The sequence below is a fragment of the Eublepharis macularius genome, chromosome 10 (assembly GCF_028583425.1).
Source record: "Eublepharis macularius isolate TG4126 chromosome 10, MPM_Emac_v1.0, whole genome shotgun sequence".
Classification (NCBI taxonomy): domain Eukaryota; kingdom Metazoa; phylum Chordata; class Lepidosauria; order Squamata; family Eublepharidae; genus Eublepharis; species Eublepharis macularius.
In genome coordinates, this window is record NC_072799.1 from 58,201,850 (window position 1) to 58,228,571 (window position 26,722).

At 40.4% G+C, this 26,722-nt stretch overlaps 2 protein-coding genes across 3 annotated transcripts in view; both read left to right on the top strand.

The window, feature by feature from the left end:
* TRIM2 (tripartite motif containing 2) overlaps positions 1–10,468 on the top strand; it is a 66,689-nt gene extending 56,221 nt beyond the window's left edge. The window contains exons 10-12 of the mRNA XM_054990259.1: positions 1,418–1,488; positions 4,934–5,074; positions 6,282–10,468. Of these exons, the coding sequence (XP_054846234.1) occupies positions 1,418–1,488; positions 4,934–5,074; positions 6,282–6,434 (365 nt within the window). The 3' untranslated portion in view covers positions 6,435–10,468. The remainder of the gene's footprint in view (positions 1–1,417; positions 1,489–4,933; positions 5,075–6,281) is intronic.
* Positions 10,469–12,561: 2,093 nt separating this feature from the next.
* The window catches only part of MND1 (meiotic nuclear divisions 1), a 35,429-nt gene continuing 21,268 nt past the window's right edge, over positions 12,562–26,722 (top strand). Inside the window, exons 1-5 of one of the 2 annotated variants that reach the window (XM_054990223.1) lie at positions 12,562–12,639; positions 17,239–17,283; positions 17,852–17,917; positions 22,538–22,595; positions 24,448–24,596. In XM_054990223.1, coding sequence (XP_054846198.1) covers positions 12,637–12,639; positions 17,239–17,283; positions 17,852–17,917; positions 22,538–22,595; positions 24,448–24,596 — 321 coding nt within the window. In that variant the 5' untranslated portion in view covers positions 12,562–12,636. The remainder of the gene's footprint in view (positions 12,640–17,238; positions 17,284–17,851; positions 17,918–22,537; positions 22,596–24,447; positions 24,597–26,722) is intronic. The other variant, XM_054990224.1, reaches the window with a different exon arrangement.

A 26,722-nucleotide genomic window follows, 5' to 3' on the forward strand; every position in this document is an offset into this window, starting at 1 on the left:
ATTCCTTTTGTTGATTCAATTCTGAACTAGCAAGATGAGAACTTGAACATTTTCCTCTGTGTTCTTGTTTGTCCAGCATCAAAACTTGCCGGCACACATCCCTATCCTTACAATTTATAGTCTTTACTTACAGACAATTCATACAACGAAGTCATGTCCTAGGACTATAGCAGTATAATATGTACAAAAACAGAGGTGTAGTGGGAGGGATTCACAGTGCAACTTGTGGTTGAAAGCAAACAGCTTTTCTAACTTTGACTGAACTTCCTTCTAGAAAAATTATCACAAAAAGAGAAAAGCTAATTACTTGAGGATGATTTTTTTCTAGCACAATTACATAATCTTGGATTTCATATTATTTACAAGCCCACAATATCCTGCTGTTTAAGTGGGTACTTTTTCCTATATTTCATTTTTATTTAACGTGTTAATTTCTTTTAATTACTTAGCAATGAAATCAGTTGTTGACATAATTTTCCATAATATGATCAAGGCTAAACTAATTACAATATCAGAAAAAATTACTGATGTGCATCACCAATTTTGATGAGAAGTTTCTAAAACGCTGAAGAGCTATGCCATATTCACTCATATCACCATGATATGAAGCACTACATCACAAACTGCTTTTGAAATTATTTTTCAAAATGCATTGCCAAACAGCTTGAGAAGCTTCTATTCAAGAAGCAGGAGTCCAAAGCTCACTTGAACACACAGAAGTAATTGTGTATTTCTTTGGATCCAGGCTGCTGCCTGGTAAGGACAGATCAGCCTTACAAGCAAAAGATGCCTTTCATTGAAATAAGAGAAGGAATACCTGTTTGTTTCAGATCTAGCATTTTCCAACCAATTTCACCTAATTCTCTTCCTTACTATAGCTCCTGTCCCACATGTCTTTGTCTAGGTAGGTCCTATGTTCCCTAGAACAGCCTTTTTGGGAGGTCAAAGGGGATCTCTCTCCTCTCTTTTTCAACAGTGGAAAAGTAGGTTGAATCCAACCCATTATATGATTAAACAGACAAAACATTAAAATCTGAGATACAAAATTAGGGAACAAATTAGAGAAATAATATGCACAATGAAGACCCCCTTTAAATTCCACAGACATTAACTACAACTACAACCAGGGCTTTTTTTCAGCGGGAACGCGGTGGAACGCAGTTCCGGCACCTCTTGAAAATACTCGGCAATAATGCATGAAAATAATATTATTTCAAAGAATCCTGTGTGTTTCTTCCTCATTTCCCCCTTGAGAGTTACGCCACTTCTTTTCCCATTTTATAAGAACAGTCCGCTGAACAACTTTAAATTGTTCCAGAATCAAAAGCAATTCTTTTATTTTACAACTAAGAAGTTCATTGCAATGATCTAATTCATTTTCCCCTGCTTGTTACTGATTAATTCTTGTCTGTTGCAGGCCCTCATTTTGCAGCTGTCAACCACAATAATGAAATTATTATAACAGATTTCCATAATCATTCTGTCAAGGTATGACATAGTAAATTCCTGTTAGTGGATAGAAATTGTTCATATACGTTCTCGTGAAAGAATTATATGTTCAACTTTAGATGTTACTGAATATGGAGATTGGATGGGTCATTTGGTTTTCCTATTTAATTCTTGGGTTGTGTTGGTTCGAGAAATTGTTCTATATAGCAGATTTCTTTGGGCCATTCCATACCTTCATTTTGAGATTATAGTTAATCAAGGGATGCATTTAAGGCTTGGAGAAACTTGCCTCTGATGGTTGTGGTGGTAAGGTAATGAAGCTGTTTCTGACCTGGTTAACACTGCAGATTTCTCACACATCACATGCAACTGGCATGACTAACAATCATGCACCTTATATTTTATATTCTATATGGGAAGCGCCTCGTTTCTAGGAGTTTTGCAATGAGTCGTGGTCCTCTATGGCAGGAGATTTATGCCCGTCGTATTTCCTATGCAGGAAATGTGTCCATGTGAGCTAAGCTCCATATGCAGAGTTAGGCAGTTCAGACATTTTCAGATTTGGGACTACCTTAGTGGAGGGGGCACATAGATTTCGATGGCAGGGCATGATTAATTGCAAAGTTCGAAGCTTTATTATTGTTGGTTCCTGCACCCTAACCCCACTTTTCAAGACCCTACCCCCAGGGCATGCCCCCAACTCCTGAGCCAAAAGCACCCTTCCCTCTAGCTCTGGGTGCCATCCCTGCCAGCCCCTCCCTGGGCCCTCATTAGCCAATGATTGCATCTATTGTGGCACTGTTTCCAGCCACAGGCTCCCTGCTAGCCCCGCCTCAGACTTTGCAGCCCATCTGCTGCCTGTTTAGGGGTGGCTCCTGGTTGTCATTGGAGATTGGAGACAGGACTGCTGTCTGGTCTTGAACTACCCTTGAGGCTAGGAGCATGTCAGTGCCTCAGCCAATCCAAGTATCATCGTTCCTAGCCTGATGCCATGAGATGATATTGGCCTAATATCTGGGACTCCAGCGGGCATCTTCAGAGCTCCTTGCTGGGGTTCAGAGCTGCTGATGCTGGCCCACTGCTACTCTGGGCCTGAGGTGCCTCCTACCTCCATCCCAGGGGGTAAGTCGGGTGCCCTGAGACATCTGTGGGGTCCGTTGTCATGGGCTGTGGGCACATCAGTAGACTGGGCCCTGGACAATGGTTTTTAGATATGTTGATCTGGTGTTACAATCTGAATCTTCTACTACAGCAAAACATTAGTGTTTCAGCCATACAGTTATACCTATACAGGCAGGGACCCATAAGAAACTCAAAAGGAAATCCCCTCATCAGTTCCTGTTTTGTCCTCTGACTTCTGATAGCTGTCCCAAGCCACCTTCCTCTTTCCTTTCCTCCAGCTACCATCATCTCACAGTTAAAACAGCAGTCAAACATTCATTAAAACTATAATCATCATCATCATCTTCATTAATAGTTCATCCTTCTCACTGAAATCCAAAGCGGATCAATCACAATGTGATTGAAAATACAATACAATCAACAGCTAGGACATTCACTAAGCAAGCATAATAATGAACAACAGGACATTTAGTGAAAGAGATACAATAGGGTATGGTAACAGAAAATTTGGAAAATCAAGCATTAAAGCTGAGCACAGAGATGAAATCTTTCTGAAACAAAGAATAACTAAGTTACTTGGCATTTTTAGCAGTGTGGAAGCTCCCTAGTACGCACATGTCGATATCAGCAGACAGTACCCAACAGAGTAGTGTATAGTCCCTGTCCCTACCAATGCACCTCTCTGAGCTACTTCTTATGACACAGCCCTATAATCTAGGTAGAAAGCCCTCCTGAAGAATTCAGTTTTGCATAGTTTGTGGAAAGCCAGGAGAGTGGGAGCTTTACTGACTTCCTCAGGCAGGCCATTCCGTAAGGTGGGGGCTATAACAGAGAGAGGACATACACAGGCAACTGTTGATTTTTCCCGACTGCAGGGTAGTATCTGCAGAAGGCCCTGTTCAGGTGAGCGAAGCTGCTGTGATGGAAAAAAACCGAAAGGTGGTCACACAAATATGAGGGGCTGAGGCCATGATGGACTTTGAATATGATAGTCGTTACCTTGAACTGAAGCTGGTAACTGAAGGGAAGCAACTGCAGAATGGAAGTCATATATATGCTTTATCTAGCTCCTGAGAGTAAATCAGCTGTAGCATTCTGACCAGCTGGAGTCTGGCCTATGTAGAGTGCATTACAGTGGACTAGTTTCAATGTTAGTGTGCAATGAATCCAGGTTGTAAGATTGGCCATGTAGGGGCCATCTTCCAGGCTAGTCTCAGTTGTGAGAAAGCCTTTTTTGCAGTTGCATTTACTTGCTTCTTTAGTAGCAGTGCTGGATCTAGTATAACTCATAGGATCTTAACTGAGTCAGCCAAGGTCAACTGAATCTCATCAAAATAAAACAGCCAGCAAAAACAGCTTAAAAGAAGAAGAGCAGGAGCTAAGCTATTGTCCACCTGAGACCACCTGAATGCTGCAGAAAATTCTAGGAAGGGCAAGTTGTCTTTCTGGGAAGTCTAATTGCTGTTGTTAATCATTTCATTGTGTAACCCATAATAAGCTTCTGATAAACCCCCGAGTTACATGTTCAACATAAAAGCAAGGCAAACCTATATGCAAAGCAAACCTATGTGCAAGTAAGAGCGGGACCACAAGTGACGCCTGACACAGATTGGACACTAGTCAGCTTCCCTCAAGTTTTGATGGGAAATGTAGGCATCCTGGTCTTGCAGCTTGGCTCTCTGACTGCTGTCCAATGGACTTTTCAACTGTCACTTGTCCAACATTCCACCAAGCTGCCTACATTTCCCATCAGAACTTGAGGGAAGCTGACAAGTGTCCAATCTGTGTCAGGCGTCACTTGTGATCCCGCTCTAAGACTTCCTGCTGATAGCTATGTTAGGGAAAGGCAGTCTTAAGTTTTGTAGCTAGCTGAGGGAACTGTGTGTGTGTGTGTGTGTGTGTGTTTATGAGAGGGAGAGGGAGAGGTATAGTCCTAGATCTGGCAATATTTTTCTTTAAAATGCTTGCTATAAATTTCCTCTTTGGATAACATTGTTATATTTCGCATGTCTCACCCTATTTCCCCCCGAAAGCAAATGTCTTTTAGCTAAGTTTTAGGAGGGGCCATGGCTGAATGATAGCGAATCTGCACTACATTAAAAAGTTCCTAGGTGCAATCCTTGATATGTCCAATCAGAGGGCTCGGGTAGTAAGTAATATGAAAGACCTTGGAAATGCCAGTCAGAGAAAACAAGCTTGATAGACCTATGGTCTTTCTCAGTAAAGGTAGCTTTCTGTGTATGTATGTGTTCATTAACATATCTGAGGACAGTAATTGTGCTTCTTTTTCAGGCTTGTAACTTCAAGCAAGCACAATATAGTGTAATATGTAACTTGATTTTTTTTTTTTAAATTCCTACAGGTATTTAACCAGGAAGGTGAATTCATGTTGAAGTTTGGGTCTAATGGGGAAGGAAATGGGCAATTTAATGCACCAACAGGAGTAGCTGTAGATTCTAATGGAAATATTATTGTAGCCGATTGGGGAAACAGTCGAATACAGGTATACAAAACTTTCTTTTTCAAGTCAGTTGGCTTAATATGATATGTTGCATGGCTAGTGTTCCCCTCCACCATTTTCTGAACTAACTCTCACACCATCTCTAAAAAGTCTCCATGAGCTCTGTAAGTGCTAATAAAATTGTGTGTTTAGTTGCTAATCAGAGCTAGACAAAGATAGTTTATATTAACTGGGCTAATGATTTGACAGAAAGCTTAAGGAAGTGCAGTGGAGTATAGACAAGACTGCCAAAATAGTCAAGTGTACTTAATGGAGAAAATACACAAAATAAGAGGTTTTCACACATTACCTAGTCAACATGTATAGTCTCCGTGATGCTGAAGATGTACAGAATATCTGTTTAAAAGCATATACATTTGATTGGGGTCTATTTGTCTTTAGGCAATGTACAAAATTGATGTGGGAGCTATGTATCAGATGGACAGTGTATAAAATGTGTTAAGTCAGTACATATTCTCTGACATTTATTAATGATAAGCCACACTAGTGATGCTATCCAAGTCTGTACCCCCAGTGGCTTGTAATGCTTACAAACATTACAACCTTGAGTTTCTCTACAACTGGGATTCCCTCTGCTTCTTTTCTTCCTTTGCTCCTCATCTTACTCTTAGGCTCACTTATCCATGGCAGGTGGAGGTGGATGGGAGAGGAAAGTGACTTTGTGTCTCCCCCCACCTCATCTGTTTCCCCTCCCAGTGCCTCAGATGCTGTTTGGGAAATGTAGGCAGCCAACTCCAAGCCTCTGCAGACTAGAGAAGAGGGGGAAATGGACAGGGTGGAGTGGAATTCTTTCTTTCCTCTTGTTTGCCTATTTACCTGCTTGCAGCTGTTGCTGTGACCTCTGAAAACTCGGTACTCAGGGGGATAGTTGGGCAAATGATGAGTAAGTTTAGAGCTCTTCGAAAGAAAAGGAATTTTTATTGAGTTTTCTCCTATATCACACACTCATTAGACCCTTTCCAGCTCAAAACTTAAGTTCAGCTATCCCTGGGCAATGTGTATAACAACCTACTGACTGTTTCAATCTGTATACATTCTCAGTGTCTTCATAGGCACATGCCCAGTCAATGGTGGTATACCATGGATTGGGCATGTGCATTCACCAACCACTTTGATTGGCTCTGAGATATATATTGTTTTTTCTTCTCTTTCATTGAACTGAACTAATTCTTTCTTTGCATTTCTACAGGTTTTTGATGGAAGTGGATCCTTTTTATCCTATATAAATACATCTGCTGATCCGCTTTATGGTCCCCAAGGCTTGGCCCTAACTTCCGATGGCCATGTTGTAGTTGCTGACTCTGGCAATCACTGCTTCAAAGTCTATCGATACTTACAGTAGCAGTTGGATCATGCTTAAGAAGTTACTAGTCTCTGAGGGCCAATCTAGATCTTTTTGTGTAGGATGTCTACTTTAAATATTTCAATTTTAATACGAATGGAGTCTTCACTTTTATGTTTTATTTCCAAACCTACTGTGTTTACATAGGACTTGCACCTCATATGTTCTGCACTGAACTCATCCTATGGATTAATAAGATCCTCCCCCCTCCCCCTGAATTCATGAAGACAGTGGAATAATAGACATGTAAACTGTGGCTTGTAGATCAGGCATTTATGTAACTGACTAATTTTTCTGTGAGGGGCGGGGGAGCTAAATGATTTAAAGGGGTTTATTTAATATGTGAATGGGGAGCTCTTGTTTAAAGCTTCCAAATTTGAAAATTGTTACTGTTAAGCATTATTTATCTCAGCAGGAAGTCTGGGAGTCTTTTAGACCATGTTGTTATAGTAAGTATTACATTTGTAACATTCTTCCTTCTTAGCAACTGTAGTAAGGCGTTTCTTTTAGTAATAAAGATATATGGTCAAGTCACTCAAACCCCTTACTGTTCTAGCTGTCAAACCTTAACACAGTTTAACTTTTAGCACTACAAGAATCAATGCAAACTTCCTGTTTGATGTGGGATTAATATACATGTGTATCAACTTCCCTACTGCTCAGTGTGTTATATAGATTTTCTAGAATCCTGATGCTTCTATGGAAAGACACACAATAGGGATATGTTACTGCAGACATTGTAGGATGTTCTTGCCATGGGCTTTAAAAGCTGCCCATTTGGTTTAAAAACAGTCCAATTTTCACAAAGGATAACAAGCTGCGCAAGTACCCCATTGGAGGACTTACCTTGTACAACCAAAGGATGTTTGGAGGTTGACAAAGGTTGGGGTGTGGCAAGGGTTACCAAAGCAGGGTGGTGGTGTTTTTAAAAAATAAAATTCAAACAAGGTTCAGTATAAAAAATAAACAGTAGGGCAGCTCCTTAAGACTTAGTGAGCATGAGATAGGACTAAATGATGTTTCAAAAGCGATTCATAATTTTCTCTCATCAAGAATAAAGAATGCATGTAGATTATTTGTACATCATCCTTTCCTAGAAAAGAATATTCTGCGTTCTCTCTCTCCCCTGTTCCCCAAACGCATATCTGAGATGCAGGCTGTGCAACTTAAAATTCTGGGAACCATACATATTTTGACGACAAGATTCTTTTCTTCTCTAAGTTATGCCCAAGAATAGTAACGATCATACATATATTTTGTATACATGTTACATAAAGTGAAAAAATACATATGCTAGCAATGTGGGATCGTACTGCCCCCAGCCTAGTACAAGAGGACAACTGGTCAGCATAGTTCCTGTCATTGAAACAATCTTGCATTTCTCCTTTGTTTTTGCTTTGCTCAATCATGTTAATATCTACCATCATGCAGAACGGAAGGTGATTCATTTTGTAATATTTCAGTTCAGCCCCATCTCAAGTTTATAAATGGGTAGAGCCCAATATTTTGCTTCAAACATTCTTTAATTAGTCCAGTAAGATAATGTTGGAAAACTAAGATACTTGCCTAGCTGGCCCCAAGACTTTAGCTGGAAAATTGATACATCATATTCAATTAAGGCAGCAGAATGAATTTTTTCATGCTTTAATTCTTTCTCTGATAGTCAAACAGAATAGTTGTTCTGTAAAATTATCTTCTTAAAATGAATCTAATGTTACAGTTCTTAGATGAATAAAGAACTATCTGACGAGGCAATAGTCACTAGGCGCAATTAATCTTGGCCACTAAACCACCTTTAGAAAAATTTACACGTTTTGACAGAAATAATATCCTATTTATGATTTAGATGTATTTCTTAACCATGTAAACAACAGCAACAAACATTAAGCTGTCTAGTAATTGTATAATGTAATGCGACTCTCAGACTGTTAAGTATATTATTACTACAGACTGAATTCTGTGCACATTGTCATCAAATCCAGTTTATCCTTAAGATGCTTTTTAGCCTTTATTAAAAAAAAGTCCTTATGTCAAGAAAAATATTTGCAGGAATTAAACATAGGTACTGAACTAACTCATGCACAGTGCAGTCCTAAACTGAACGACACCCCTGTAAGCCTACAATCGAAGGGTGTAACCTTGTTTAGAACAGCACTGACAGTGACCTAAGCAGGGATTCGGGCTTCTGTCCACTATGCTTTTGTGCACTCCAACATGTTTAATGGAACTTACATAGAAGCAGTTTTCAGTGATTTATTATGAGGAGAAGCATCAAAACCTAAATTGTTATGAATTGAAACCAGGAGACCATTTCATGCATGCTGTTGTGTCCATGCATTCCTTAAAATGTTTTTCTAAAGTTACTAACTTTAACAAGTAACAGTAATGCTATTGTAACCATACTACCTTCACTTAGATTTCAATTTTTGCTTCTTTCCTTTACAGCAACGCCTAACATGTGTTAAAGGTGATGTGGCCTTCCCTCCAATACCTTTAGGTCTTGGTTCTTCTTTGTTGAATTGTTAAGGATTTGTAAAACAGACACAGTGATGCACACTATTGTAAACTGGGGTTAGTTTGGAGTCCTCATGAATTGGAGATCTTTGGAAGACACCTTTGAAAGCTCTGCAGCAGGGCAAAAACAAAGTGATGAAGATCACATATTTCTGTCCATCTATGAAATGCAAACAGCAGGTTCACATAGCCTCAGTTTCCCTCAAGGCCAGGCAGAGAAGCAAGAGGGGGTTTAAGCCTGAACTTGCACTTATTATAAGTTTATAATAAGTTTATAACTGAAACTGGATTTCCCGCTAACAGAGCTGGTTTCAATTATCAAAACTGAGTGAAAGGCAAAGAGTTAAACCTCTTTCTTCCCTGCATGTCTGAGGCAAACTGAGGCTGAGCCAACCAATAGTTTGCATTTTATGTACTGACAAAGATGTGTGGTTTTCATTAACTTGCTTTGCTTTTAACAGGGAGTATTTGAAATATTAACGTGAAACAATTGGGTTACGGATCTCCATTGCATAAAAGTAATTCTTAAAAAAAACACTTTTGGTCCATACCAGCAATTATGAGAATTGTAGTGTTTGCCTTACTGAATTAATATCGAAGGTTAGGCACATGTAAGTTACATCCAGACTTGCTGCATTGCCAAGCCTAGGACGCAACCGCACTGCAATTTTAAATTAGATTAACCATCGCAGGTTGCTCAACATTTTTTTTAGTAATTTTACTTTCTGTTGGCAGTAGAGAAATTTCCCTTGTGGAACATCAAGATGTATGCATGTGTTTGTTCAATGGAGACATTTGCTGAAAAGAATCTTAAAAATACTGCCAGGAATTCATTGGTTCGTTTTTTGGATAAATTATAAACTGTATATTGAAGGTTTTTTTAATTGTAAAAAAGAAAACTGTTAAATACTAAGTTTTTACTCTGACTAAAGTTGCAGAAAAGTAACAAGAAAAAAAATTGTCTCATGTTGTTGACCTCTGCAGAGAGAGCAGAGCTTTCAACTTTACAGTTATTTTTTTCTTTGATAATTAAGGATCTAGTGTTGCCATAATGAAAACAAGTGCCCATTATGTTATGCTTGTTGTGTGAGGAAATGTTTGTTTTAAGGATGGCAGCAAGGTAGAAAATCATAATGTTCACCAAAAATGCTGATGAAGAACTGTGAGCAGTGATTCAAAGGGTCTGTGTTTGAAGTATGTATGAAAAACATTTATACTGTAGAGCAGAATGAATCCCAAATGGTGATAGCTTCTGATGAATGTACAACACTCAAGTGGATGTTTGTGAGCAACACAGCCTTAACCCTGATAGCTTGCTTCTTTGCTTTATGACATGGGAATGTTCCATAATGTGCATCGTGTATTGTATATCCCTGCGCTAGAAATCAAATCAGTATGTTGTACCTTTCCAGTTCTTGGAGCAAATGATTTTTTTGTTTTGTTTTGTACATTCCATCTTTGTATGCAAGTTTCATATGTTTGGTGTAAATAATGCTATAAAGTCTTGCACTCTCTAAAAATGATACTGAAGTATCTTATTCATTTATTTTTTTCCCCCTGTCACATATCATGTGCAGTTAGAAGAAATATAAATTCTGTCTAGTTAAGGCTAAGGGTGAAAGCTATACATTGAAGAGTATTTGTGTGTAGGTTTAGCTTCATGTGTGCCATGGTAGTTTTGATGCTTTATTTCTGACAAAGGAAGCTTTAAAACTTACTTTGTGCTGGAATGACAGGAAACTCCTGAATGAAATGTGTTATCTTTATCATGCACAAAACACAAAAATATTAAAAATAAAAGTGGTTTCATCTTAATTTTCAGAACGGAAGACTTTATTTTTGACTTGTCCCATTGTATTCATAAATATGTCTTATTCAGAGGTACGAGAAGAAAGCAAGGGCAGAAAACAGGAATCATTATAGTGCAGGCCACAAAATCAAATCTAACCAGCTTTTCCCCCAGGTGAAAAATTGAAAAACTGGTTAGATTCAATCCTGTCCTCTTGAAAGACTGTGCTGGGGATCACGGGTCCTGCATGGGCAAAATACACATGGAACAGAGAGCGTAGGCAACTGGATGAGATTAAGCGAAAAGTGACTGGATTCAACAAAATTTTCAACACACATGCATAAAAAGGGTTTTTTTTAGTTTTAAATCTGTTTTCCTGAGTTTCTTCATTCTGAGTATTTTCAGTGCTATTGAAGCAAACTCAATTCTAAGATCCAGAGGAGTTAGCCGTGTTAGTCTGTAGTAGCAAAATCAAAAAATTGGTTAGTCTTAAAGGTGCTACTGGACTCTTTTTGATTTTTCAATTCTAAGAGCATCTAAGAGCATGCTGCCATGATGCCTGAGAAAATTCTGCCATGTGGAGGCTGTGTCCTTCCCCAAGTTTCTGCATCTTTTAAATACCTTCTACTGCTTTTGCTATATAGCTTGCGTTGGCCCAATAGATAAGAACAACTTTACTTTAGAAGGCAGTTTGAATGTTACATCAGTCATCAATGTAGCAATTCATACTGTTTTACAGTGTTGCAAATGTTTGTGAAGTACTTTGAATACTGCACCGCATTATTCAAAAGTTAACTGCAGTATAGGTTGCAAAACCAAATCTGTAAATGAGTATAATATGCAAGCCTCTTATATGACATAAAATTTCCAGCATTCTATAACTTAACTGTTCTCACACTTTCAAAAGCATGGGGCATATATATATGCCCCATAATAAATATATATATATATTTTAAAGCAGATTGGGAATTTTAGCCAACTGATGGAATGATGGAATGATTTGCTGACATGCTTTGTGTTGACTTACAATTACTGTCTACTTCTTTTCCCTTACACATAGCTGCTGTTTGAATATTGCCTAGATTCTTCTGCTGTTTGAGCCAATCCTTGCTCATATGCTGTGCACACTATTTTGTTAAAAGTCACAAGACTTCTTTTTAATAGATGTTCTAGCACAAGCTTTTGGGAGCTAGAACCCACTTCAGATACATTTAGTAAAAACTTCAGCCCCAGTAATGCACCTATGCAAAACTCAGAAGCCTACCAGAGAAGCACAATGAGAATTCACACAGTAGCTGCAATTCTCAGGACTATAGTCCTACAGACACCATTATTCTAAAAAGTGACATCCTGACAAGCCATTAAATTGCTAGAATATGATGCTTACTCAACACGGCCACTGCACTCTATTCAGTTAAATGGGCAGAAACAGGTTTGTAGATTTTGGAAACAACTCCGGTTGCCGGGGTCGGGGGGCGGGGTTAAATAAAATCGTAAAATTAAGTAAAATCCGGATGAAGCATAAAGAAAGGCTAGAACCGCCCACACGAGCCACAGAGGTTCTCAACAGCACTTTCGGCTTAAAGTTGAACTGGCTTTTTGCTCTTGGTTTCCACCATAGATTCACCAAGGCCTAGAGCGAAAGCATTTCTCACCGCGCAAAGAACGCAGGCCAAACGGTAGCTTCCCATTGTCTAGGCTGTGTGTTTGCTCATCTCTATGGTGGCAGGGAGGGACGTGAAGAGAAAGGCGGAACCCGCGAGTTTGGCCAACTGTGCCACCGTGCGATTCCCCCCGAAGGGCGCCAGATGGCGCTGCGAACTAGGAAGTGCGGCGAGGTTTGATTTTTGCGCGGCATTTTCCCCTCCAACTCCCGCCTGGAGCCGCTTGAGGAGCGCGATGGTAAGCGAGCAGCGCCCGCCTGGGTCTTTTGGCCGTTGCCGGGAAGCCTCGTTCTCCTGCCTGCCGCCCTCCCTCCTCAGCGCTGGCGTCGTTGAAAGCGCGGCGGCAAAAGAGGCGCGTTAGGCGGGAACGGCAGAAAAAAGCGCGAGTGCCTGAAGGGGGATTCCTCTCACGGGCCGCCTCTGCTCGGGCAGCGAGCCCCTTGGAGGGCGAGGGTCGAGGGTCGGGCCGCCTCGCCAAAAGGCTAGCCTCAGGGGCGAATGTTTGGTCATCATGGCAAAGAGGACGCCGCTTGGTTGCCAACGGCTGGGAGAGAAAATGCTCCGCCCCTTTCATGGGGGCTCGATGGGATGAAAGTCTTCAGCGGCTCTTCCATACACCAAGTCTTCATTAAAGGGACAGGACGTTTTTCTACCGGCCTGTTGGCAACCATGCTTGTGAACAATGAAGGCCCGTTGCCCTTTAACTTCGTGCAGGGCGGGCCTGGGATACGCCCCAGCTATGCAGTTGACTTTGCACAGAAAGCACCAAGCAAGGAGAAAGCTGGTGTGGCAGGAGAGGAGTTCCGCCAGTTCTCTTTGCTTGTTGTGCTGGTTTTCTGTTTGCAGGGAGTTCTTAATATAGGTCCTGAATAATAGTTGTATGTGAATTTTGAGGTCTCTATTCCTGCAGGGATTACGCCCAGTTTGGGGCATGACTGGCATACATGAGGAAGCGGGCTCTGGCCTTGCCTGACCCAGAAAGGCCGTGGAGTGTGCTGCTTCACCCCTGTGGCAGCCGATGTGTAAAGCTGAGGGTTTCCCCAACAGACCAAATAGCACCCCACACACACACACACTTTTTCAGTTCTGGAAAATGGCTAGGAGAGGTTGAAGCCCCTTTTCCGTATCTGCTGCAATAGTGATTTGAATTGAGAATTGAGGATAACCCACAGATTCCTCTGTGACTGAAACACAGGACACTGGATGGGGACCCTGGCCCCAGCTTGCATTTTCTGTTACGTGTGAATTTTTGCCCTCTCCATCTAAAGTACTGTAGTCTTCCTGTGAGGCTGGGACAATACCCTGTGGCAAGCTTCGGTTACTGGGAATGTACTATTTACTAAAAGGGCGGGGGGGGGGGGGCGCTGACAAATTTTTAATGTCTTTGCAACGGCTGGAAGACATTTCTGGGGTATTAAGGTAATTTAGCTTTCCATATTTATTTACTTGCATCTGTATCCTACCCTTCTTCCAAAGTTTAAAATGGTGTATGATATTTTATCTTCTTCTGCATTATCCTTGCAACAACCAAGTGGGCTGAGGTACTTGGACTCTTAACTTATTTTGAATACTTGTAGTTGCAGCCTATTAAATGAAGTGTTAAACTCAAGTGGGTGTAATTCATCTTTGGGACATTAGTGTGAATCCCACACGCTACAAATGGCTCTCAGGTATCCTCACATTTACATATATGTGAAAGAGAGACACAATCAGGACAAACGACAGAACATAAATTGCCACTGTCTTCATGGTGAACTTGTAGCTGGTCGTTGCTGGATGGGCTTCCCTCTGACCCAGTAAAGTGATGCATAGTTTGGTCAGGGGGAGCCATCTAGTGCAGCATCCATGATGGCTAAATAGAACTTCCATGTTTAGAGGCTGTATAATTGAAATTTCTGGGAGTCAACAGTAAAAGAATGTTATTACCTCCATAGTTGCAAATTTTCTGTAACATCTGACTGGACAGTGTAAGAATAGGATTTTGCACTTTTGCTTGACCTAGCAGGCCTTTTCTTAAGTTCGGCACTAGATACATAAAATCACACTTCTGTTCACTCTAGGTGCAATCCTTTGCACATAGCAGGGCTTACTCCTCAGTTTAAATATTTGTAGGTTCAGGCTGGAATAATTGTTATCCTTAAACTAAGATTTAAAAACCTGCCTTGTTAAATCGTATGAAGGTGCACTGGTGAGAGCCAGTTTGGTGTAGTGTTTAAGAGCAGCAGGACTCTTAATCTGGAGAACCAGGTTTGATTCCCCACTCCTCCGACTGAAGCCAGCTGGCCAGTCACAGCTTCTCGGAGTTCTCTCAGCCCCTCCCATCTCACAGGGTGATTGTTGTGGGGATAATAATAACATACTTCGTAAACCGCTCTGAAAGGGTGTTAGGTTGTCCTGAAGGGTGGTATATAAATCGAATGTTATTAATATTATTAGTCTAGGACTCTGCACCTGACAGTGGCCAGCTACATGCCCTGCGAAGGGGTCATGGTGGTAATGGTCAGCTCTTGTTGTCTATGCTGACATCTGGTAATTGGTGAGCTCTTGTCTTTACTGTGACAAGCAGCTCTTATTTTTTATGTATCTGTCAACTCTTCAAAACTAATTTAAGCCACAGTTGTAACATATTACATTAGATTGGTAGAGGGAAGATGTTCCCATAACTTAATCATGATTATATACCTACAGTTACAATATTTTCCAGTTCTGGGTTTTTTGGCTAGGTTCTTGTGCTTTTAACAGTTGCACTAAGACATTCAGCATCTGAACCTTTACGTATTAGGGTAAGGGCGGTGATAAAAGGAGTTTTATTTGCTAATTCTACTAGTTACACAAGTACTAAACATAGAGGACTGTGCAGAAAGTTTGTAGTCCTATAATGTCCATACAACTATAATTATGAGCTTAAAAGCATCCTTCTTTTTTTAACTCTTTAATCATTGATTCTGAGTTCTTTAGAGGTAACTAATTTGCATTAAGCCTTTAGCCTGGTGGTATGCTAAAGTTGCTTGCCCACTAGTCACAGACAGCAAGATCCTGGTTTTTATTTAAGCTAATAGCATCTGTTAAAATGTTCTTTGCATTTCCCACAACCTTTTGCCATGGCGTAAATTATCTGTGAGTTTGACTGAAATGTACAAGATGTTGTAAACTTGTAAATAATCTTCTCTGTGCAGAGACAGTACAGTTGCAGAATATACCTCCAGAGCCTGCAGGAAACAGCCTGCAGATAAGCTGAGATACATAAATGTGTGGTTGAAAACCACTGTTGGAAGAGGTCAACAAACACTCTTTAGACACATTGCCAACTGCTCAGCTAGTTGCTATGCAGTTTAGTTCTTGAGTCTTTACGCCTCTTACTTCTCATGGTATTCTGATAACCACAAGTAAAACCACAATAGGTTAAAAGGTGTATGTGTGACAGTATTGCCAGAAAAATTTAATAGCATTTTTATGTTAGAAAATACTGCATTCTAACACAATTTTAGGTTAAAACTTCATATTCTGTCATATTTATGTAACTTCCTTACTCAAGAGACTGATGTGAGGAAAATGTTGTTCCAGCCAACTAAGGAAGGGGAAGGGGTTGGGTTTGTGTGTGGCCTGCGGAGTGGGGCCAGTGGCTTCACAGCACCAGTCTAGGTGCACTGCATGGGATGTGGGCAGGCTAGGGTTTATTTAAAGCCTTCTGCCTAGTTTGATGTGAGGGAATAGGCAGTGACTTCAAGTCAAGATTTTGTTGACTGTAGTTTGAGATGCTTCCAGACAAAGTACTTTTGACTTCATATGAGAGCCCCAAGGCTTTCATAGTAATATATTCTTCATGTAATGTGGGTAGTAATTCCCGAGGAGAAGCCATATTAATCTGTTGCAGAAAAAATGAACAGGCGTCTAGTGGAACCTTAAAGACTTAAAAAAAAATATTCCAGCATAAGCTTTCATGGATTGGTCAGATGCAGTGAATCCTTAGTATACTGTCGTTTTATGTAGAAAGCAGGAAAAAATAGAATCAAGGAACTTTGCTATGCAGGCAGAACAAGTTGAAATATTATTACACGCAACTCCGATTAATCAGGAAAAATACTGAGTCCTTAATTAGTTTTGCTAAGCTAGTTAACACCTGTAATGAATGCAGAGTCCTAGGCTTTGCCAAGACAGTTATTTCTTATAATAAGAAAATAATCCCGCCCCCGCCAGGTCAACTAGGTCTTGTAATGTCTTCCTCACTGTAAATGTTTTCATTGTTGTAGGTAGACGATACAGGCATCATTGGACGTATTTTCACATGACGTATTTGTTCATGCATTTGGTTTGTTTGAGTTGGTAGCTTGCCACCTCAGAAATCCACCTCCACAATTGCATTATGGTTTCCCATGATTTTTTTGACCTGTGGCATTCAGAATGTATGCATAATACTTTGGAGAAGGAGGCTTACTGTACTGGTTTGTCATAGTGTTTTGGTTCCTAACAGTCCTCATTCTTTCAGGTAATGTACCCACTGTGTTGATGGTTCCTTTTTCAAAGTACTGGCTCCTGCAACTTCCTTTAGGAAGCTTAAAATAATTTAATGGGTAAGAAACTTCCAAAACACCAGGGAAAGTTTTCTTTAAAAATAATTTACACAATGCAGTGCAGATTAACATTTGCAATGACTAGTGCTCATGGGAAGTACTCTTGCCATACATCACATCACCAGCCAAGAATGTGGTAAGTATATCATCTAGATCAGGCCCATCTTAGCAAAACATGGGACTCGCCAACGATTACAGGTGTGTCATGTCAGTTGTCTTCCATGCTTTTTGACCAGCTCATGAGTTCCTGTCATCCTTCTTAACAGAAAGAATCAGCACCTTTACCTACCTTATCTGGATCCAGCCTAAGAGTGAGCACAAAAGCATATTTAATAGACCAAACTGTTGTGATCTGAGAAGTATACTGAAATTTCTCTTCCAGGTAAAAGAGGTGTATGCTGCAATGTACACAGTATATACTGAGGAGTGCTTATCAAAAAAGATGTAAAATATAATGCATAAAATGTAATAGCTATTTCCACATCATCTGTAATCTGTTCTCTGTTACGTTTAATACAGAAAGAAGACTGTACATTTTAAAAAGCAATGGTATTTGATTGCTTTTGCACTACTTGTGCACATTTGACATGTCACAGGGCAATAGTGCTCAGCCTAAGCAGATTTTTTTTTGTCATGCATACTGAAATGAGAGGCAGCTGTGCAGTGTAGTCTGCATAAATGAGCAATGTGTTTGAAATGTGGTTTTTCTGGGGCTGGGATAGAGATTATTGCTTAGTGCACTCATGTTTGTTTGTTTGCTTATTAAAACACAGGATGGATTATATGGAACGTCCCATGAGGGACATCTCTGCAGAGATAACAAAGCAAGAGGTTAAATTTGACAGCAGTATTAAGATTGTTAATTTTCCCCCCATTTAGTCAAAGAAAAGGGGACTGAGTGTTGAAGAGAAGAGAGCTCGAATGATGGAAATATTTTTTGAATCAGTAAGTAGCATTTGCTATTGCAAATTTTCATGGGTAGTTACACAGTGAGCATGTTTTAATTTGTTTTGTTTTGTTTTGTTTTCCCTAAGCCTCTGAAAGAAGCAGTTATAAGGTTTCTGCTTAATAAGCGCTTCATTGACCAAGGATGATGTGGCCACTTACAGAACGGTTTCTAATTTGTCTTTTCTGGGAAAGGTGATGGACTGTGTGGTGGTTCCTCACTAATGCATCTGTTTTCAACCCATTTCAATCCATTTTGAGGCCTGGCTTTGTTTCGAGTTAGATGGGATAATTGTCAGCAGCATTTGATTTAGTAGTGTGACGGTCCTGACCAGCTCCCTGGTGGGATATTCTAACTCCTCACTCGGGAAAACAGCCCTCAATTGAGCAAGTGAAATGCAGCCCAGGTCAGAAGCTGGACAGAATAATTCCTTTGTTCCCCAACCCCCATTAAGCAGAATTTGGAGCCTTCCTTCTGGTAGCTTGCCACCACTTCTTTCTTCTTTATGACTTCTGCACCTTTTCCATAATGTGCTTTTCTATAATGTTAGCTGGCAGCCAAGGCCATAGGTAGGAATCAAGGCAATATGTCTTGACTCTAATAAATAGACAACTTTATTACTACAATATACAACTCTAGCATAAATACAGTTCTAGGACTAGAATGCAGACTAAGAAAAGAAACGTAGAAAAGTTGCTATTCAAGACTTACGCATCCTGAGCATCTGCCTTTTCCTCCTTATCAAGACTTGCAAATGGGTGTATACATGGATTGGATGCTGGTCCTTATGCATAACTTCACGCACAGCCACACAGGGACACACACACAGCACACAGAAGAGACAGCTCCTTTTCGGGTCTCTTCCCACATTTGTCAAAAAAGCCTTTAACCAATCTGAGCCTTTTGTTCTGGAGCCCAAAAAAGCCTGTGGGGCCTAGCTTGCCCAGTTGTGATGTGTTAACATGTTTTCACCCTGGATGTAAAGTCAAACCTATCTGGTTCAGTTAATTTGATGAGGCTTTTCCCTGCCTCAATGTCTTCTTGGAGCTGGTCAGTCACCATAACTGCCGTGCCCCTCTGTTCCTCATTCAGCACAAGTAGATTACACTATGTTTGTTAAAATATGTGGTAGGTCTTAAAGGAGTAGCTCTTTGGAGGTTTCATTCTCTTTTGTTTGGACATACAGTTTCCTCCAGAGAGGCAGGGTCTATAGTAAGAGATTTGGGACCTCATTTTGGATTGTCTCAAGGGCAATTTTGTCATTTATGATTGTTGTGAGGATAAAATGAGGGAAAGGAGGACTATGTAAGTCACTTTGGGCTTCCAAGGAGAAGAAAGTGGGGGAATAATAAAGAAATTAAGCACAGCCATCTCATTTGTGAATTAGCACCTTGAGGCCATGATCAAATGATCTATTTAAATTTGTTTTGCTTAATCCAGACAATAAAGAGTTGTCCTGGGCCCTGTGTTGTTCAACATCTTTTTAAATGACTTGGATAAAAAAACAGAGGGGATGCTCATTAAATTTGTAGATGTTACTAAATTGGGAAGGATTGCAAATACAGTAGAAGACAGAATCAAGATTCAAGGTGATCTTGACAGGCTGGAAAACTGGTCTAAGACTGATAAAATGAATTTCAACAGAGATAAATGTAAAGTTCTGCATTTAGGTAGAAAAAAATCAAAGGCCTAATTATAGGATGCGGGAGACTTGTCTTGGCAGTAGTACATGCGAAAAGGATCTGGGGTCTTAGTATATCATACACTGAACAAGAGTAAGCAGTGTGATGCGATAGCTAAAAAGGAAAATGTGATTTTAGGCTGTATCAACAGGAGTATAGTATCCCCAGTTTAAGAAGGATGTTGACAAGCTGGAACGTGTCCAAAGGAGGGCAACAAAGATGGTGAGGGGTCTGGAGACCAAGTCTTATAAGGAAAGGTTGAAAGAGCTGGATATGTTTAGCCTGGAGAGGAGGTGACTGAGAAGCGATATGATGGTCCTCTTCAAGTATTTGAAGGGTTGTTACATAGAAGATGGAGTTCTTTTCTGTTGCCCCACAGGGTTGGACCAAAACAGTGGGTTAAAATTAAAGCAAAAGAGTTTCAGGCTAAACATTAGGAAGATCTTCTGACAGAGAGGTTACTCAGTGGAACAGGCTTCCTCAGAAGGTGGTGGGTTCTCATTCCTTAGAGGTATTTAAGAAGAGGATAGATGGCCACTGGCAGCTATGATGATACTATGATTCTATATGAATGTACACAGATCCGGAGAGGGAGGGCATGAAGGGATGAACCAGTGTGAGACTTATGGCTGATTCTCACACGTCCAGGGTAATGCCGGTTGCCACTTTGGGGTCAGGAAGGAATTTTGGCTAGGTATTCTGGAGTTTTTTTGCCTTCTGGGCATAGAGCAGGGGTTACTAGGGGAGGTGAGGAGGGATAGCTGTGAATTTCCTGCATTGTGCAAGAAGTTGGACAAGATGACTCTGCAGCAGCGCCAGATCTAGGTGCACGGGCGCCCAGGGCAAACCTTGCCTGGGTGCTCCGCCCACGTGCAAAGCACCTGCGTGCTCCCGGCACTGCGTGATGACGTCACTTTCGTGACATCACGCAGGGGCGGGGGGCATGCCCGCCTGCACGGCAAGCCGGCCACTCCAGCGCCCAGTGAGCCGTGGAACTGGCAGCAGTGCGGGCATGCGCTGGGGCGGCTGGCTGGCTTGCTGTGAGTGCAGGACCTCCCAACCCTTCACTCAGCCACCCGTGCGGCAAGCCAGCTGCCCCAGCGCACGCCCTCTAAGAATGTGAGCAGGACAGCACACAAGAGATTTGTATGAAGTGCTGTAGAATTGTTTTATTTGCAAGGGTAGTCAGTGGTATTTGAGCTACCAGCATTTTGTTGGGTTTTAAGTATGGATTTTATTTTAATCCTTGTTTTAACTGCTCTCGAGCTGCAAAGAGGTATAATATATATATTTTAATAAATAAAAAAGTGAACTTGTGCAGACATGGCTCAGAGTTTGCTGCAAATTGAATATGCATCCTACAAGTTCCTGTGGTGCTACAGAATATCTTGGAACGTACTGTCAGATTACACATGGAGATGGCAATGCCAGAAACAGCAGGAGCGCCTCAGATTTGCATGTTGTTGCTAGTGTGGTGGATGCTTCTTGAACTTAGCAGGCTGTCAGGTTGAGCCAGCCCAGCTCAGCCCTGCTGTTGTGAACACAAAGGTTGTCTAAACTGGTCTCTTATTTTGGTAAAATGTTTCGAAGTTTTTTCAGAGATCTGTGTGTAAATACTTCGGATTTGTCTGGAATCAGCAGAGTGTACCGCAAAACTCGTTTCTGGAAAAGAACTTTCAACTGTTTTAGCTTTTTAAAAAAACTGTACGTGAGAGCCATGTGTTCTGTTGGAAGTTTTATTTGCTGGCTGGTAAAGGGTGTGGTAAAATAGCATTGACTAGTTTGAACCTAGCTATGCTTTCCACCCAACTTTGGTAAACACATTTCTTGATTACTAACTGCCAATCAAGAAGGGTTTACTTCTAATGCAATACTGGACTTCCCATTCTGAGTATAAATAATACAATTAAAACAAGAAAGTATTAAATTTGGTTTCTCATTTTCAGTAATGTGTATTGATATTTATACATATCAGGTACTTTTTAAATATAACATAATACAGGCTGCTGAAACCTGTATTTTTAAACCCAACTTTCCAATATACCTCTTGGAGAACCTCCTTTTTTTTTACTTTCCATTTGTGAAACAGAAGCAAGCAGAGCTAGAGATATATTAGTTAAGTTGAACAGGGAAGAAAAATACAGTGACGGGTGCATTATGAATCACTGGGGTCAAAGTGGATGAAGAGAAGCATATCAAAACACTACCACTCCAATAGGCTAGAAATATTAGAAAGATGAAACTTCACAGGCTACTTAGTAAATGTGGCAAAACTAGTAAAAGAAAAATCTAAACAGAGGGGTTTTTCCCCCTTTTCCACTGGGACTGAATCGAGACATAGGCTTCCCGTCTCATTACCAATGCTAATTTTTCCACACCTACTACCCTTCTGCATACCCCACCCTATTCAATCCACTCTCCAAGATATAAAGATAGATGGATTAACATCCTAGCTATATCTGAAGAAGTGAGCTGTGGCTCATGAAAGCTCATACCCTACCACAAATCCTGTTAGTTTTATAGGTGCTACTGGACTCCTGTTTTTGTTTTTTTTCTTTTGAGACATTTAAAAGGTTCATGCAGTTCAAGACCTCCAATCACTATTCTGCCTGAGAAGAATCTAGCTCTTGACTACATAATAGCACAAATTATTGAAGCAGTTCTGGAAATTTCTTGGAATATTCATGTCGCTGCTAGAAAAGTGTAGGTCTGAGTGGATCAAAAGGCAAGTCATCTTGCCTGTGCAAGCCAGAAAAGTGATGGAGTTTCTCGTGCATATTCCAAGTGTCGATTCTTTGCTGTCATCCTGAATCTGCAAGTTCTGTTTGCAGAGTATAGAATCCTAGGCTCTGCTAATTTGTCTACCTTTCTAGTCACCAAATGTTTATAATGATGTGCTTGTCATATTTTGTGTGTATTTTTCTTTTTTTTATCCAGAAAGATGTGTTCCAGTTAAAAGATATTGAGAAAATTGCTCCAAAAGAGAAAGGAATCAGTGAGTATTTTTTCCCCAAGTAATGTGGATTGTCAAACCCTAACCAATGTATTGTGACATAAGCTTTACTGAGATGGAGGACACAATTGCAGGTTGCAATATGTAAGATTTTTGTTTTTGAGCATTTTATAAACAAAAATTGCACAATATGTCCACTTCTGTAATAACTTATAAAACTAAAATCTTATCATCGTGTGGAAAGCTAAGTGTAATGCAAATAATTGTTTAGGTCCTGCATACTAAAGAAATCATCTGTGCACTAACTTCCTTTCACAATATATTAGACGAATATACTTGTCTTGATTACATCCTGTGTGTGACAGGTTAGATGGCAGAACTACACATTTTCAGTGATTGCCCCACCATTTTGGAATTTACATTTTCTGCCAGTTATCTAAAGCTTGGCCAACATTTAGCAGTATAATATAATATAATATGATATTTGCCTGGCTGATAACCAGAGATAAATTCTCCATTTTGTGAAGCATCTGTGTGCTTCGTGTTTCTCTCATTTTTTTAAAATTATCAGTGATGTGCTGAAGAAATGAATAGTGTGCGCCAATCTACTATTCTATATGCTTATCAAATAGGTATAATGTAAAAATAACGTGTTGAATCCCACTGCACATTTCTGCTGATGGGAGAGTGGGCAATTGTTTACAGTTCTCGTAAGAACAGCCCTGCTGGATCAGATCACTGGTCCATCTAGTCTAGCATTCTGTTTCACTCTTTGGTCAGTCAGTTTCCTGGAGCACCAACAGACTGGACCATAGAGGCAAAGGCCTTCTGGTGTTGCTTCCCGGCATGGGTATTCAAAGATTTACTGCATATTGAGATTCCCTTAAGTCACAATGACTACTTAATCATGATGGACCTATCCTCCATGAATCTGTCTCTCTTAAAGCCTTCTGTGCTTCTGGCTGTCCACTGACAGCTCATTTGACAATTTAATGACTTATTGCATGAAGAAGTACTTTTGTCTGTCCTGGATCTGTTCCTCATCCCTGATTATCCCTGAGTTCTCTCTATACACTTTCTCCTCCTCATGCATAGTTGTGTGAAATTCCATCATGTTACTCCTTAGTCATTTTTTCCAAGTAATGGAAAAAGAGCCCCAGGCTCTTCAGTCTTTCCTCATAGAAAAGGTGTTCCAACTGCTTAATCATATTGATTGCTAGAGAGGCTGGCTGGGCTGGGAGTAGGGGGCACCATGCTTCAGTGGTTCTGCTGTTCCTGGACCAACTGATTCCAGAATGTGGTGGTAGGAGACTGCTGCTTGGTCCTGTGGCATTCATGCTGTGGTGTCTTGCAGGGTTTCATCTTGTACCCCATGCTATTTAAATCTACATGAAACTGCTGGGAGAGGTCATCTGCAAATTTGGAGTGAGGTGTCACCAATATGCAGATGACACCCAGTTCTCTTTCCCCTTAACAGCCAAGCTAGGTGGGTCTGATAATTGGGTGGACAAGGGCTAATAACCTGAAGCTCAATCCAGGCAAGACTCAGGTGATATTGGTCAATGGAGAAGCGGCTCCTCGTCCATGGAGCACCCTCCCCCTTGAGGCCCACCTAGCACCTATTTTATTCCTTTTAGCTGCAAAGTCAAAACTTATCTTCTAACCTAGGCTTTTAATTAAGGATTTTATCTTACCAGCTTTTAAATGGTCTGCTTCTGTTTTATGGATAGTTTTGTGCTGCTTATGTCCAATTGCTTGTTTTTGTTTCTTATGTTTTTTGTTTTATATTGTGATGATTTTAATTATAAGCTGCCTCAAACAGGACTCTGAAGAGGTGGCATAGAAATATCCTAGAAAAATAATAAATAAAATGTGGTGTTTATGACTTCAACAGCTGCAATGTCAGTGAAGGAGGTCTTACAGAGTTTAGTCGATGATGGTATGGTGGACACGGATAGGATTGGGACTTCAAATTACTTTTGGGCTTTTCCAAGCAAAGCTCTTCATGCAAGAAAATGTAAATTGGATGAACTGAAGAATCAGGTAATTCAAAGTTGATTTTCTACATGTCTAGTAGTTATTAGTATGCTTGAAGACAAGTCAGCTCCCAAATAACATTTCTTTCCACCTGTATTCATTCATTGGATGATAAATGCTAATTAAATAGATTAATAGCTGTTGTGTTCTGGGTTATGTAATACGAGCCTGTTGGCCTTTACTTTTGAATATTGGTTTCTCTCTGTGTGTGTAAGTATATGATATTGTGAATGTGAATGTGAAATTGGTTATAAATTCTAGGTTATGAACTTGTTCTTGTTTGCCTTAACATGGTTAAAAGCAATAGGGTTGGAAAAAAGTTCTGAGCATTTTCTGTTCAGTAAAGTGTTATGTGCCTGGAAGAGGTGGTGGTAGAGTTGGAGAGCATCTACTTATGGCCCATTCCTGATCTTTCAGCTATGAATAAGCAAAACAGCTGTAGCAGCACTCTAACACAACTATTCACTGAAAGAGTTCCAAAAAGCAAAATGAGGCAAAATGAGGCAAAACTAGGAAATGAGGCAAAACTTTTATTTTTTTCAATCACAACTATTGGTCCAGCTAGTCAGAAAGAATTACACCATTGATAGCTTAAGCTAACTTGCTTAGTAATTCTGTTTTTACATAAATGGCCACATAGTGGGAAATATAAGGAGTTCTATGGGTTCCTTTCAATAAACAGAATCCCGAGGGCCAAACTACATGATGTATCTGGCCATGAGTCAAGTTAGGTGAACTCTGACTAGACCTTTTTCCCTGCAGCCACACAGCAGCTGTGGGAGAATTATCCAAATACCAGTAGGCCAAATTGGATTGGGACCATGGTGCCATGGAAGGAGGAGATCCTACCTTATCTCCCATGTTCTTTTTCTGAGCCAAAATTGGCCCAAGGGGCACTCATTTGATATGCAACCCTGCAAAGAGGCAAATAATGCCCCCTGAGCTGGTGGATGGTGGGTGGGCTGGAGCCCTCCTCCCCAAGTACCATGGTCTTGATCAGGGTGGATAAAAATCAGTTTTTTAAAAAAATCAAAAAAGTTGGATTTTTTAATTTAAATTGGATTTTTCTAATAATGTTTTTTGAGGAAAAAATCTCTCTAAAGATAGTTTTCTATTTAAGATACTTTATAGTCCAAATATATTGTCGAAGGCTTTCACGGCTGGAGAACGATGGTTGTTGTGGATTTTCTGGGCTGTATAGCCGTGGTCTTGGCATTGTAGTTCCTGATGTTTCGCCAGCAGCTGTGACTGGCATCTTCAGAGGTGTAGCACCAAAAGACAGAGATCTCTCAGTGTCACAGGGTGCTACACAGTGGTATAGCACCAAAGACAGAGATTTCTCACTGTGACACTGAGAGATCTCTGTCTTTTGGTGCTACACCTCTGAAGATGCCAGTCACAGCTGCTGGCGAAATGTCAGGAACTACAATGCCAAGACCACGGCTATACAGCCTGGAAAATCCACAACAACCATTATAGTCCAAAGGTTATCATCATGAAATAAGGATTAGTTTTTAATTATGTAGCATGAGGCTGTATATTTCATGCAATGTTTAAATTTTTGGTAAATGAATTCCGTTAATCCATTCACAATGTCATGCTCTTCCAGAGATTTCTGTAAGATTATTGGGCAATTTTTCTATCTGTCAGATGCTTGGTTTTACAGTTCTCACAACTGTGAATTTGTGTCTGCAGATATCACATGTCTCTTCTTCACAGCAAAAAGGTTATAAAATAAACATACACAGTTGAGAAAAAGACCTTAATCCCATTGTTCCTTTGCAAATCTTAAATGCTAAGTGTGAGGAGTCTTTAAGTAGAAAAGAATGATATGTAGAAAACCATGACTTAAATCTAGTCTTACTGACTAGTGATTTAAATCCACCCTGGTCCTGATCCAAATTTGGCCCGGAGCTGCTTGGGTAAGCAAGTTCCCTATAGCTGCCATGTGGCTGTGGGGAAAACAGCCAAATATATTGTATGCTTTGTCCCTAAGAGTCACACTGAATCAATGCAATTAATCTTGTGATCTCTGAATGTCATGTCTGTGCCTCATCCATGCCATGCTTAATGCGGACCTGTTGTTCTGAACCAATGTTTCAAGCTATAACTTGATGTCATATTGCCAGTGC